Below are 14,586 nucleotides of genomic sequence, written 5' to 3'. Positions count from 1 at the left end.
CCATATGAACCATGCTTTAAAACTGAGTAGTCCCCAAACAGCACCAGGCCTTGGGCCCCACCCACCCCCACTCTCAGGCAGGCTCCTGCACAAGGCCGAGTATGTGACAGACCCAGAACAGTCTAGCTCAGACACAAACACTCACGTCAGAGTCACAACCTCCAAGGGATGGCCTTCAGTCACGTGGCAGGTGCAACCTGAGAGAAAACTGGCCTCAAGTCCTCCCAGATGTCTCAAAGTAGACGAAAATGCTGTAGGCATGGGGGTGGCAACGAAGGGACACCTCTGAGACATGTCCTCTGCGGAGGCCAGGCACGGCTGCGGCGGCTTCCAAGTAGCTCCTATTGGCATGCTCCTCTCCCTTGCATGTGTGCGTGCGAGCGTGCGTGTGCGTGTTTCTCCAGGGGGAAAGGGAGCCAGACGCCAGGCCGTGACAGACACGTGCGGTCATGGTCCAGGCTCGGACAGCCCAACCAGAACAAGGCAGGCACGTGCCAGAGCCTGCACAGCCTTATGGCCCCAGGAGGAGTCTCTGCTCCTGCCTACAGGCAGCCAACCAGGCGTGGCCTCGGGCCCCGTGGTGACACTCGTCAGCACCGTGGGGTCTCGGGGGAGGCTCCGCCTCAGTCGCTGTGCTGGCCTGGTCCTTGTACCCAGTTATGCAGTCCATGCCAGGCAGTGCCCAGCCTCCTGGTCCTCCCTCTTCTTCTTGCTACTGCAGCCCCTTCCCAGGCCACTGAAAACTGCACTTCTGTGCAGGGGCACTGAGGCCACCAGCCTAGACGGCCTCCAGGGCTAAGGCTGTCAGGGCCCCTGACCGGGCTCCAGCACGGCAATAGGCTCCCTCCCTGTTCCAGCCACTGGTGGTCTAGGCTTGGGGGCCCCTAGGCCTGGGACCTGCAAACCAAAGCTCAGAGCCACCAGCTGCCCAAGTCCTGAGAACCGAGCGTGCGCTGGCCACACCTGACCCTCCCCTGCTCACAACAGCACTGTGCACAGAGCTCTGCTGAGACATGCTGATTTCACCGGGTGTTTGCTGTTCTCCAGGGATGGCAACTGCACATGTCCAGTCTACCAACCCCCAAAGCACATCCCAACCTCCTCCTGCCTGAAATGAAACCAGAGTTCTGACGTGGCTGTTTGTAGGCCACACTTTAATACACCCTTCCCTGCTTGTGCAGCATGTTCACATTACAACAGGAAAAGGCTGCCAGTCCCAGCGGCGCGCGCCTCACCGCTGGCCGGGAGCTGCTCCCATACTTACACCACAGGGCAGTTTCTCAAACTAGAGAAAAACACCTCAAGTAGAAGCCCCTCCGCCAGGACTTAAGCACCCTTAAGCAGACTTCCAGAGGCAAAAGCAGGAGGCATGTGTGTTGTGGGTGCCTTTCTAGACCCCACAGTGTGCGTTAACTAGTCACAGAGACACCCTTAGAAAGTGCTGACTCAGATGTGCAGAATCCGTCCCAAGGAGCCATGCTGACTCGGGGTGCAGACATCCCGTCCCAAGGAGCCCATGGCTCCAACCTCAGACAAACTCCCACCACGAAGCCTTTTCCAAAGCCTGCTGACACAGCAGACATGCTGTGTCCCACTTCCAGCTGGGAACAAGGTGCTGCCCAAGCCCACACCAATGCCATGCTGTCTTTGACCTAAGGACTCATATGTGAACCCAACTGGGTTGTCCGGCCCTTTCTTCTCCTGGCTGAGGGGGTTCCTGCTGGCCCAGGCACAGGGTGTTCCAGGAGAGGATGTCGGTCAAGTATGGGACCCTCCCCAAGAAGAATCAGTGGTGGCTGGGCATGACTATGGCCCGGGGCACACAGGGACTTTCCAGTTGAGCGTTCAGGGGGCACCATGCGAAGTGGGGCTCATACCTAGTGGAACACAGCAGACAGACTGTGGCACCCCAGTAACTGAGCACGCAGGGCTACTTGGTGGCTGGAGGCCACCAGTCTGGCACTGAGGCAGTTACAGCCACCTGACGGTTCTCAGAGGTCTTCATGTGGAGAGGACCTTTGATGGTGTCCGACCGAAGCAGGGCCAGTCCCACACTCCCCTGGCCGGCTCTGAACTTGCCAGCTGTCTGTCCCGTTTCAGTCAGCACCACAGTGCCCAGGCCAATGCCACGCTCAGGGAGAGGGCCCTCGAGATGCACAGGGAAGAGGCGCTTTCGAATGACACCCATGTGGTGGGTGCGAGCGGTCAGCTCCTGGCCAATGTAGCATCCTTTGGTGAAGCTCACGCCGTTCATGAAGGCCAAGTTGGACTCCAAGGGTAGAGCCACTCCCGGAGGCAGGTCTCGAACCCCCTCGGGGATGCCTGTGGGGGGTCAGATACCAGAGAGATGAGTCCCAGTCCTGTCAGTCTTGTCCAAATGGGCAGGACAATCCCACCCAGCCTCTCTACCTGTCCTGCCCACTTGGGGGCCACACAGCTATGTGGGCTCCCCTTCCCCGCCCCTCCTCTCCACCCGTCCCGGCGAACCTCCCATACCTTGTTGATATCGATGTATGTGATAATCCCGGAGGTCCCCAAGCCGGCCCCTGGGCACAAGAGTTACACCATGGTCTTGGGTGAGAAGCCGCCAGCCCATGCATGCAGTCCGGGGATCACGGGCCAGGATGGCAGTGGCTTCCGCCCTCTCCTGCAGAGGCACAGCTCTGGACAGATGGGGGGCGCTGGGCAGCACAGCCCACACGTGGAGCTCTGGACTCAGCTCCACCGTGACCTTCCGTCGGATCTTGTACAGTGCAAGGTGCTTCTGCAGGGCTCCCAGCACAGAGCTGTCGCACTCCAGGAAGAACCCCGGTGCCCCCTCGGGAAGCCTGTCAGGAGAGAGGGAGGGGGTTAGGGAATGGGAAGGAGTCTCTGCCCACTGCCTACTCAACAATGATGAAGACCAAAGCACGAAGAGCAGTGCCCGGCTGCACCACCAGTGAACAGCATCACAGACAGACAAGTGTGCGCTTTGACCGTGCCCCTGGAGGGCCAAGGGCAGTGCTCACAGCCATGTGGGACCACCCCACCCCACTCTGCCCACATGGGAGGAGCAGACAAGCAAGACCATCAGGCAGAGTCAGGACTGGCTACATAGAGCAAGCTGCCAATGCGGGTAGGGTTGGTGACAGACAAGTGCACTGCAGGCCAAAGAGGCCCAGTCTCATCATTAAGCACGGACAAATACATGAGAAACAATGCAGACAGTCTTGCCCTTAGGCAAACACACGGTGGAGTTTCAGGGCTACATTTCCAAAGTCCCAACACACAGAGAGCCACATCCACAGATACACAGCACTGTCCCTGGGAAGCACAGGCAGACACAGAAAGGGATCGCCTTGTATAATTGCTGAGCCCAGCCCCTACAAATTCTTTTTTTTTTTTTTTTTTGTCGGTCATGGGGCTTGAACTCCAGGCCTGGGCGCTGTCCCTCAGCTCTTCAGCTCAAGGCGAGCGCTCTACCACTTGAGCTACAGCGCCACTTCCGGTTTTCTGGTGGTTTATTGGAGATAGGAGTCTCATGGTCTCTCCTGCCCGGGCTGGCTTTGAACCTCGATCCTCAGATCTCAGCCTCCTGAGTAGCTAGGATTACAGGCGTGAGCCACCAGCGCCCGGCTAGCCCCTACAAATTCTGGTGTAGATCTAGCCTCCAACCATTTGGGCCTTGTGCTGGAGACTGCACTGGAAGTACACTACCAACCCACTGAGGAGCCAGCTGATTTACCAGTAGGTTCCAGGGCTGCCAAAGGCCCAAGAGGAGATGGTTAGGCTCAGACCAAGGGCTTGCAACCATTCGTTTGGGAAAAGAGCTCCTGGGAAGGTGGTTGACTACTCTGAAGACTTGTCACAGCTTACGTCTCTGCACATCTCTTGTTCCTTAGTGCATACCCAACCAGAAAATGAGACCCTAGCTCAAAAATGACAAGCAAACTCTAGGCTGGAAGTCCGGCTCAGACGTAAGAGTGACTCCTTTTAACCACAAGGTTCTGATTTCAAACCTCAGTACTGATCAAAAGAAAAAAAAAAGAAAATTTCCTAAAAAAATAACAGCCAACAATTTTTTTTTAAATTTTAGAGCTTAGCTGGGCACTAGTGGCACACACCTGTAATCCTAGCTACTCAGGAGGCTGAGATCTGAAGATCATAGTTCAAAGCCAGCCTGAGCAGGAAAGTCCATGAGACTCTTATCTCCAATAAACTACCAGAAAACCAAAGTGGCACTGTGGCTCAAGTGGTAGAACACTAGCCTTGAGCTGAAGAGCTGAGGGACAGCGCCTAAGCCCAGAGTTCAAGTCCCACAACTGACAAAAAAAAAAAAAATCTAGAGCTTTATCTGAGAAAAGATACTGATCCAGGAAGCAGAACAGGGTACTGAGAGAAAGGAATGCCTCACGGATAACAAGTTGGAAGTATGAAAGTTTAAATAATCCACATTGTCTGGCATGGTAATGTGCACCTATAATCCCAGCTGAGACAAGGAGTGAAAGTTTGAGACCAGCTTGGACTTGTTAGCAAGACTACCAAAAACAAAGGGGAAAAAAAAACACCTCCAAAGATAGAGAGATAGAGAGGGAGGCTGGGGGAGACAGAGACAAGCTCTGAGAAAGAGCAAGAAGGCAGAGACATGCCCACGGAGAAGGGTACCACATCAGCCGGCACACTCCAGAGCTCCAGGAGCTCTGCCCTCTCCCCATCACAGCAGCCAGCGATGGAAACAGCAGCCAAATGAGGAAGAAGGGTAAGCTCAAAGACTCACCCCTAAGCATCCCGGGCAGCAATGCAGGAAAGACAGCAGAGCTCAGTCTTAATCCCCTACAAGCCACCGCGGAGCTGGGGCAGGGTAAAATGTGGGCAACACCAGCCAGCACCCAAAATCCCCAAGGAGGCTGACGGACCACCATCCCATTGCTGAGGAGTGAAAGGACTGTGAAATGAATTAGGATGGGAGAGGGAAGCTTTCATGAAAGATTATTCAACAACCCCTGCTCAGGGGGTCGCTAGCATGTGGTCTGAGCTGAGCCTCAGGTCAGTGCTAAATGGCCACAGTGCCTCAGCACGCCAGACAGCAACTGACAGACCACGTGCTCAGACTGTGGGAACTCACCGTCACCAAGCAGAGAATGCAGTTAAAAATCACCCATTACTAAAAACTGGTGACACACCCTGGGCCAGGTGGAAAGGTGTGAAAAGGAGAAAAAAGCCCTAAAAAACAAAACTGAAGTCCTGTATTCCCAGAGAATAGGATGGCAAGGGGCCAAGGACTCGCGTGAAGAGAGATAAAAAGGCGATAGCAGAAGTAAGAAAGGAGTCTTAGGGCCCCACACAACATCATAAAGCGAGTATGTTAACAGCAGTGGGCAGAATAGATGCCAGAGTAGCTCCAACTTATGTTGCTGTTACATCCATGTAACTCACTGTACATTGAAAATAGCTGAATATGAAAATGTACTGAATATAACCTGATAAATATTCCAACTTAGCAACCCAATCCACCCTACAGTGTGCTGTTGTCAACTGACCATCCGGGAACTGTTCCTTATTCTGAGCAGCACCGCCACAAGATGACATCTAAATTTAAAATTCCAAGACTGGTGTCTACTGACCACTGTGTACGTCCAAGCATCCTGGGGCTTGAACTCGGGGGTTGACATGACAGAGGAACTCAGACTTTTTCACCACTTGAGCCACAGCTCCACTTCCAGCTGTGTGTTTAACTGGGGACAGTCTCACGGGCTTTTGCTGGGGCTTGTTTCAAACCCCAAATCCTCGGGTCTGTTTCCTGAGGAGCGAGGATTCCAAGTGTGAACGACCACCACCAGCTTGCTATCACTTCTGAGCAACTTCAAAGTAAAACAACAACAGCAACATTGTCAGCCGGGCCACACGTACCACACATTGCTGACACAAAAGATTTAAGATGAAGCCGGGCGCCCGAGGCTCAGGCCTGTCACCCTGGCTACTCAGGAGGCTGAGACCTGAGGATCGCGGTTCAAAGCCAGCCCGGGCAGGAGAGTCCGTGAGACTCATCTCCAATGAACCACCCCCAAACAAAGCTGGAAGTAGAGCCGTCAGAGTATGATCCTCGAATAAAAAGGCCCTGGGTTCAAGCCCCGGTACCACCACGAGAGAGGGAGAGGGAGGACGTCGGATTCTGGCGGGTTCTGGTGGTCTGGATGCAAGGCCGGGCCCGGCCCCGGGGCGGGCGCATGCGCAGAGCAGCCCGGCTGGTCTAGTCCACGCGGACGCGTTCTGGGTCCAAAGTGCCCCACGGGACGAGACGCGAGAAGGGACGCGTTTCAGGGCCGAGGAGAGCCCCGCGGGGGCCCCGGGTTCCGGGGACGCTCCTCCGCCCGGATCTCAGGACCGGGGCAAGGCCGGGGCGGGCGGGCGGGCGGGCGGGCGGCGCGGGGCCGGCGCGGGGCCCCGGGAGGGCAGGCCGACGCCGGACCCCAGACCCGAGGCCCGCCGTCCTCCGGCCACGCCCGCTCCCCGGGCTTCTAGAAGGCTCTGCCCCCGCGCCGCCCCGCGCGCCCTCCCGCCCCGCCCGCGCTCACCCGTACAGGATGACGTCATAGAGGGTGCGGCCCTGCACGTTCAGGAAGTGGGCGTACGCCGCGCGCGCAGGGGGTGGGGCCGCGCCGGCGTCGGGGCTCGAAAGTGGCAGATCATTGGTCACCAGCCCCAACAGGAAGGGCGCCGCGTCCGGGCCGCGCACGCGCAGCAGAGCGCGCTCATGCAGCAGGAAGCAGTCCCAGGAGGCGCCGTCCGCGGGGTCGCCGCCCGGAGAGCCGGAGCCGAGAGTCAGGCGGCGCCTCGGAGCCTCGTGCAGCCGCCAGCGCCAGGCTGCGCTGCCGCGCCCCGGAAGCGCGCCGCGGAGCAGCGCCGCAGCCGCCATCTTGCTCTTGAGTGACAGGGCGGGCGCCAGGGCGGAGCAGCGGGCGGGGCGGGGCTTCCGCCCGCGAGGCCACGCCCCTCGCCTGCCGAGGCCGGGGTCCCGGAGGAACCGTGGGTGCCGCCGAGTTAGGCGCGGGGCGCGGGACGCTGTCGGGCCGGCGCTCGCGTGTCCCCGCGTGCCAGCGCGGCCGCACCCCGCGCCGGTGCCGCCGCCCCGACGCTTTTGTTTGGGGGGTTTTCTTTGGCCGGTCGCGGGGCCTGAGCTCGGGGCCCGGGCGCCGCCCTCAGCTGCGCAGCTCCAGGCGGGCGCAGCGCCACTTCCGGCGCGCTCCGCCTGTGGGGCGCTGAGGACTCGAACCCGCGCCCAGGCGGGCCAGGCCGGCGCTCTGGCACGGAGCCGCCTGCCCAGCCCCAGGAGTTATAAGCAGGCGGCTTCCGGTCTGAAGTGGTGAGGCGCAGACATCCCCCGGTGGTGTCCTGTCCTAGTCTCCTTGCCTTGTGAGAACACCAGTTCTGCATGTGACTAAGGCCACCCCAAGGACCTCATTAAAAGCCCATCTCCAGATTCCTCACGTTGGGGGTCAAAGACTGCTGATACCTGAACGTTTCCGTCTCCAAACTTACATGCTGAGATCTTCACCCCTAGGTATGTGGAGGAGGAGGCTCTGGGATGTGATTGGGTGTGAGGGCCTTGTCGTAGGATTAGTGCCCAGAGAATTTTCCCCTTCCTCTACGTAAATACTTAGCAAGGACTGACCATGAACCAAGAAGTGGCCCTCAGAGAGAGGGGATTCACCATGCGATGGCAGATTTCTAGCCTCCAGAACAGAAATGTCTGTTGTTGATAAGCCACCCAGGCTATGACGCTTGGCTGTAGACATCAAACTGTGGAGAGGCCTGTGAATCTTGAATATTGAAGAAAGCACAAGGAGAGCTCTGGATTCTCTCCCTGGCCCTGTCCTCAGCCTTTCCTACCTTTTATAGGAAAACTGAAAACCAGTGAGCTGTCTTTCCCAGATCCCTGGCTGCTTCCTCTCTTCTTAAGTCCCACACCTGTCTCCTTCGGGAGGTTGCTGCCAAGGCTGAGGTGGTGGGTGACCCCTGTTTGCCCACAACCTGTGCATAAATACCTCCCCTGGTCCATTACCACCATCAAGCTCCTGACCACATCTGCAGATAAACCCAGCGGTAGTGATGTAATACTTTGGTGTTGCCCGGATCACGATTGGGGCTCTCTCCTAGGCCCTTTGGCTGTGCCTGGCACGGTTCATTTTTCTATCTCTTTGGCTCTCTGGTCTTCCTACCTCACCAGCTCCTCTTTAGGATCTCCTTGATGCCCTTCTTCCCAGCCCCTTGGTGTATGAAGCTCCTTCTCATGACGTATCACCATCCTTCCCATACTCCCGGAGCTCCAAATTGTATTTGCTGGACCAGGCACTTCCCCTAGCCCCCAAGCCTACCACCTCCATTGCACATCTGATACCTTGAGCTTTGCATGTACAGGAATAAGCTATTTATATCTCCCCAAGCCCCTGGTTCTCTGTGAGCAACAGCTTACTGTCTGCTAGTCTCTGCTCCTCTCACTCACATGTCTTCACTAAAGAAGTTTGAGCTTATCCTTTGAGCCAGCTTCACCTGGGCTGGCCATTCACAGCTGTGACCTGGACCTCTACCCAGTCTCCTCTTTGCCCACCTTCTTCATAAATCAAGTCCATTTCCTATGCATATAACAAAATACCAGTTTCAAGAATAGTAGTGTTGGGGCTGGGAAGGTGGCTCAGTGGTAGAGTGTTTGCCTGGTGTGCATGAGGCCCTGGGTTTGATTCCTCAACACCACATAAGCAGAAAAAGCTGGAAGTGGCGCTGTGGCTCAAGTGGTAGAGCACTAGCCTTGAGCTGAAGAGCAGAAAGACAGTGCCAAGGCCCAGAGTTCAGGCCCCATGACTGGCCAAAAAAAAAAAGAATAGTTTTTTGGTGGTGGTGCCATGACGGGCGGCCTTCCTTGTAAGTCCCTCTGCCCTGCTGTGGGTGAGCCAACTTCAGGGTAGCTCCAGCTGCCTTCCACAGGTTCCATGGGCCTAGGACAGTGCCTGGAATGCATTAGGGGCTCAGTTAACATTGGACAAATAAGTGAATTACTGTCTCAGGTAGATCTCTAAAAAAAGAAGCCTTAGTGTGTGTTTTACTTTTTTTTTGTTTTGTTTTGTTTTTGGCCAGTGGTGGGGCCTGAACTCTGGGCCTGGGCGCTGTCCCTTAGCTCTTCAGCTCAAGGCTAGCACTCTACCACTTGAGCCACAGCACCACTTCTGGCTTTTTCTGCTTATGTGGTGCTGAGGAATTGAACCCAGGGCCTCATGTATGCAAGGCAAGCACTCTACCACTGGGCCACCTTCCCAGCCCCTAGTGTGTGTTTTTCTGACTGTGATCAGACCCCAGGCCCTAAGCTTTGCCTTTCAGGTCCCCTCCTGTCTGCCCCAAATCCTATAAGGCTCTGGATTCCTCCCAGTTGCGAGTCCCTTAGGACCGTCTAGACTGACAGAGGACCATGCCAGGAGCCCCCCAGCTGGTTCCCAACCCTCGGTCCCCCTTGACCACAGGCTTCCTGACTGACATCAGTGGTAACTGGAATGCATGCCCCTGACAGGTCACAGCTTCCACTTCCCCGGGCCTGCGGATGACCCGGCACCTCCCTGCCACCCTGGGTGAGGACAGAAAGGAAGCCAGCCCAGGCCTGCACCACAGGGCAGCGCCCGTGAAGTGAAGGTCACGTTCCTCGGGCCTCTCATCAGCTCATTCCTCTGGTCGAATGTCACCTCATCCCTGGGCCAGCAGAGGAGCTGGCTTCCCACCCACACAGGACAGCAGGAAGGGCTAGCAGGCAGACCACCAAGCGCCCCGATGCCCTGGGCTTGGGCCACTCGGAGAACTCTGGAATGCATTCCCCAGCCTTGTCCTGGCGGACAGCCAGCAGCAGCATGTGTCATTTAACTGCACATGGACACAAAGAAAACAAAAGCTCCTGAAGCATGTGGTGTTGGTGGCTCCAGGACCCTGCCCAAGAAGCTTTCCCAGCTTCCCGCTTTGAGTTGGCCAAGCTTACTTCCCCAGAGGTCTGGGCAGCTGGGCCGCGGATGTCCTTTTGAGGAGGGGGCTGTGGCCTGGGCCCCAGAGGCTCCAGGGAGCCCAGAGGCCATTTTGGCCTCAGGTGCTGGAGCCCACTATCAGTGACACACACAGGGTAGGAAAAACTAGAAATCTGGCCTACTGGGGGTCCTAGACCCCACTTCCCAGGGTAGTGATAATTTCCTGTTTTTCTCTCCTTATGGCTTCCTCCCTTCCCAGAGGAAGGAGAAAGGAACTGCCCCACTCTGGGGGTGTCTGTGAACATGCCCCTCTCCACCCCAGACCTCCGTAAACTCCCATGCATAATGGCCAGTTGGCTGAGGCTGTGGAAACAAAGGAGAGATGAAGCTTGACTGGTCCTGTTCCAGCACTGCCCGGCCACGCCCCTCTGAAGCCAGACCTTCTAGACCCCGGGCCCAAACTTCATGAATTCTGTGTCAGGTGTGGCCACTCACCCCTGCACACCAACTAAAGAGATAGGGGGAAGGGCAGAAGATTTACTGCATGGCAGTGGTATGCCAAGCAGAGACAGCACTTAGTGTGTCTGTGACCATGCTTGCATATGAGCTTTAGATGGCGGGGATGGTGGCTTAGAAGAACATTCTCTTGGTCTTTGTTTCTGCCAAAGTTACCCCTTTCATCACATGAGGGGTGTGGGGATGGTCAGTGTCACCTTCGGGTGTTTTGCCCTGAACCTTTGGTTGTCTTTTTCCTTTTTTTTTTTTTTGAGGCAATTTTGTCTTTTACCACAAGATGGCTTTTTGTAAAAAAAGATACTCTGTCTGGGGGACACTCTGCCTATGTCCCAAGATGTTTATCTGTAAATCCTGTCCTTCCTAAAACCCAAGGTAATTACAAAGTGACTGTAGGAAAAAGATTTAAAAAAAAAACACAGGTGTAAAGTGAGGGCTTTTATTCTGCTGCTAGTTCATTTGGAGGCCCAGCAAAAACTCTAAGCAGCTCTTACCCGGCTTGGACCATGTTTGTCCCGCCAGCCTGGACTGTTGTGAGGGAGGAGGGTCCTGACATGCCAGGCGTCTGTCTGTCAGCAGTGTCCAGGTTCTGCCCAAATTCCCTATAGCCATCCCAGGCAGACGAGAAAACGGAGTTTTGGTGTGATTTTTTTTTTTTTTCCCTCCAGTCCTGGGACTTGAATTCAGGATAAGGGCACTGTCTCTGAGCTTTTTTGCTCAAGGCTAGCATTCTGCCATTTGATCCACAGCTCTACTTCTGGCTCTTTTGATAGTTCACTGGAGATAAGTCACAGGTTTTCCTTCTTGGGCTGGCTTAGAACCATGATCCTCGGATCTCAGCCTTCTGAATAGCTAAGATTATAGGTGTGAGCTACCAGTGCCCAGTAAGTTTGGGGTGTTTTAAGGAGTTAAGTGTCTATTATGTGCTAGTTTGGTAGTTGGGTGGGTTTAGCCTCTAGGAGATACGAGAGCTGAGCGTGTTGGATATACCAACAGGAGGTGACATCCTGGGTGAGGGGCTGCGGGGCTGGTCATAGGATTGTAGTAATGGCAGCATTGCCTAGGAGCTGATCCTGGAGGTAGAACCAGTGGATGGGGGCTTGCCCCGCATAGGCCGCTCCCACCGTGAGGGTCTGACTACAGGCCCTAAATCACCCGGGTCTCCAAGGAAAGAGGCCTGTCCTGCAGGCTCTTTGTCCTCTCATCTTGTGCACAGCTTTCAGCTTGGGCAAATGCTTTCTAGCCTGAGAGTTGTCTGCCACACCCTCAGAGTTTACAACCCTCACGGGTGCATCTGAAAATGAAGTCTGGAGAGACAAAGTAAAACGAGGTCATTGGGCAGTCATTGTCCAGCATAGCGGGTCCTTACGGGAAGAGATCAGCACACAGACACACACACAGGGTAACCACGTGGGAAACGAGCGAAGATGGCAGCTCCAAGCCAAGTACGGAGGCCCCAGCAAAGGACTGGCCCCGCCCACACCCCATCCTGACCAGCAAAGCACTGGCCCCGCCCACACCCCATCCTGCCCAGCAAAGCACTGGCCCCGCCCACACCCCATCCTGACCAGCAAAGCACTGGCCCCGCCCACACCCCATCCTGACCAGCAAAGCACTGGCCCCGCCCACACCCCATCCTGACCAGCAAAGCACTGGCCCCGCCCACACCCCATCCTGACCAGCAAAGCACTGGCCCCGCCCACACCGCGATCCTGACCAGCAAAGCACTGGCCCCGCCCACACCCCATCCTGACCAGCAAAGCACTGGCCCCGCCCACACCCCATCCTGACCAGCAAAGGACTGGCCCCGCCCACACCCCATCAGCAAAGCACTAGCCCCGCCCACACCCCATCCTGCCCAGCAAAGCACTGGCCCCGCCCACACCCCATCCTGACCAGGACTACATAAAGCGGCCAGGGGGCTTGAACTCTGGGCCTGGGCGCTGTCCCTGCGCTCTTCAGTTCAAGGTGAGCGCTCTACTGCTTGAGCCACAGCGCCACTTCCAGTTTTCTAGTGGTTTATTGGGGATTAGTCTCACGGACCTGACTGCCCGGGCTGGCTTTGAACCGTGATCCTCAGATCTCAGCCTCCTGAGTAGCCAGGATGACAGGCGTGAGCCACTGGTGCCTGGCTGATAAAGCTCTTTTCTATGGCACCCAGAATGTGGTGTGTATTGCAGCAGCCCAAGCAGGCTGATTCACCTGCAAAGTAGAGTTCCATTTGTGCGTCCCTTGCAGCTGGTATTAGCTGGGTTAGGTTCATCTAGGAAGGGCTCACGGAGTGCTGGGACTCAGCTTGGAGTCAGGATTCTCCTGGAGGCCAGCTTGAGGCTGGGAGCTTACCCGGGAGTTGGGGCCCCCTAGGGGCAGAACTCCCTGGAGCGCACCTGGAGTCAGAGCCTACCTGGAGTGCGGTTCCCCTGGAGGCCACCAAGCTCACTGGGGAATGGGGCTCACCTGGTGGCAGGTTACCTGGAAGTGGGGTGAGCAGGGCTGAGGCCCAGCTGGGGTCAGAGTGCCCCTCACAGTCAGCAGCCCACCAGTCAGGCCGGAGTTGGCTGGGGTGAGCCCAGGGACGCCAGGGTTTGCAGCCTGGGGCGACGCTGCTGGGGCTGGGCGCCAAGGACGTTGGAGACAGCCGGGCTGCCGAGCAGCGCCGGGCTGCAGCTGGCCACACCTCCCCTGCCCCGCCCCCACCTCCCCTGCCCCGCCCCCACCTCCCCTGCCCCGCCCCCACCTCCCCTGCCCCGCCCCCACCTCCCCTGCCCCGCCCCCACCTCCCCTGCCCCGCCCCCACCTCCCCTGCCCCGCCCCCACCTCCTCCCCTGCCCCGCCCCCACCTCCCCTGCCCCGCCCCCACCTCCCCTGCCCCGCCCCCACCTCCCCTGCCCCGCCCCCACCTCCCCTGCCCCGCCCCCACCTCCCCTGCCCCGCCCCCACCTCCCCTGCCCCGCCCCCACCTCCCCTGCCCCGCCCCCACCTCCCCTGCCCCGCCCCCACCTCCCCTGCCCCGCCCCCACCTCCCCTGCCCCGCCCCCACCTCCCCTGCCCCGCCCCCACCTCCCCTGCCCCGCCCCCACCTCCCCTGCCCCGCCCCCACCTCCCCTGCCCCGCCCCCACCTCCCCCCCTCTCCCTCGGTAACGCCGCGGTGGGAACCCTGACACTTCAAAGGACGATGGGAAAGTGGAAGGCGGGCGCCGGGGGCGGGGCCGGGGCGAGGGCTCTGAGGCGGGGCGGGGCGGGGCGGGGCGGGGCGGGGCGGGGGCGGGGGCGGGGCGGGGCGAGGGCTCTGAGGCGGGGCGGGGCGGGGCGAGGGCTCTGAGGCGGGGCGGGGCGGGGCGAGGGCTCTGAGGCGGGGCGGGGCGGGGCGAGGGCTCTGAGGCGGGGCGGGGGCGGGGCCGGGGCGGGGGCTCTGAGGCGGGGCGGGGCGGGGCGGGGCGGGGCCGGGGCGGGGCGGGGCGGGCCGGGGCGGGGCCGGGGCGGGGGCTCTGAGGCGGGGCGGGGCGAGGGCTCTGAGGCGGGGCGGGGGCGGGGCGGGGCCGGGGCGGGGGCTCTGAGGCGGGGCGGGGCGGGGCGGGGCGGGGCGGGGCCGGGGCGGGGGCTCTGAGGCGGGGCGGGGCGAGGGCTCTGAGGCGGGGCGGGGCGGGCGCCGGGGGCGGGACCGGGGCGGGGCGGGTGGAAGGCGGGCGCCGGGGGCGGGGCCGAGGGCTCTGAGGCGGGGCGGGGCGGGAGGGCGGGGGCTCCGGGGCGGGGGCTCCGGGGCGGGGCGGGGCGGGGGCTCCGGGGCGGGGCGGGGCTCCGGGGCGGGGCGGGGGCTCCGGGGCGGGGCGGGGCGGGGCCGGGCACCCGCGTCCGCCCGGGACCCTGGGCTCGGGGCGGACTGTTCCGAGGGGCTGCCAGCGTGCGGGGCTCGCCGCGTCGCCAGCGCGCACCCCTCCGTGAAGACACCGCGCGCCTGTGATGGGAGCGTGCTTTATTGGGCCTCCCGTCTGGAGGCCGAGTGGGGAGCAGGCAGGGGTCGGGCCCAGCTCCCCGGCGCTGCGGGCCCCGGCGGGCCCCGTCCCCGTCCCCCTCCCGCCCCGCCGGCGCCGGGCC

General features: G+C 59.5%; 1 protein-coding gene across 1 annotated transcript; it reads right to left on the bottom strand.

Moving 5' to 3' along the window:
* Nucleotides 1–1,137: 1,137 nt before the first annotated feature.
* On the bottom strand, nt 1,138–6,911 carry LOC138810736 (putative transferase CAF17 homolog, mitochondrial). The gene is made up of 3 exons (XM_069997933.1): nt 6,555–6,911; nt 2,497–2,828; nt 1,138–2,322 (listed from the first exon to the last, which is right to left on the bottom strand). Exons 1-3 carry the CDS (start codon nt 6,893–6,895, stop codon nt 1,931–1,933), a joined length of 1,065 nt encoding a protein of 354 aa, XP_069854034.1. The 5' UTR covers nt 6,896–6,911; the 3' UTR covers nt 1,138–1,930.
* Between the last annotated feature and the right edge of the window lie 7,675 nt (nt 6,912–14,586).

The sequence above is a fragment of the Dipodomys merriami genome, unplaced genomic scaffold (genome assembly GCF_024711535.1).
Source record: "Dipodomys merriami isolate MVZ:Mamm:240054 unplaced genomic scaffold, mDipMer1.0.p SCAF_508, whole genome shotgun sequence".
Lineage (NCBI taxonomy): Eukaryota > Metazoa > Chordata > Mammalia > Rodentia > Heteromyidae > Dipodomys > Dipodomys merriami.
The sequence above is the reverse complement of the archived record's forward strand: the minus strand, read 5'-3'. Positions and strand labels throughout refer to the sequence as shown.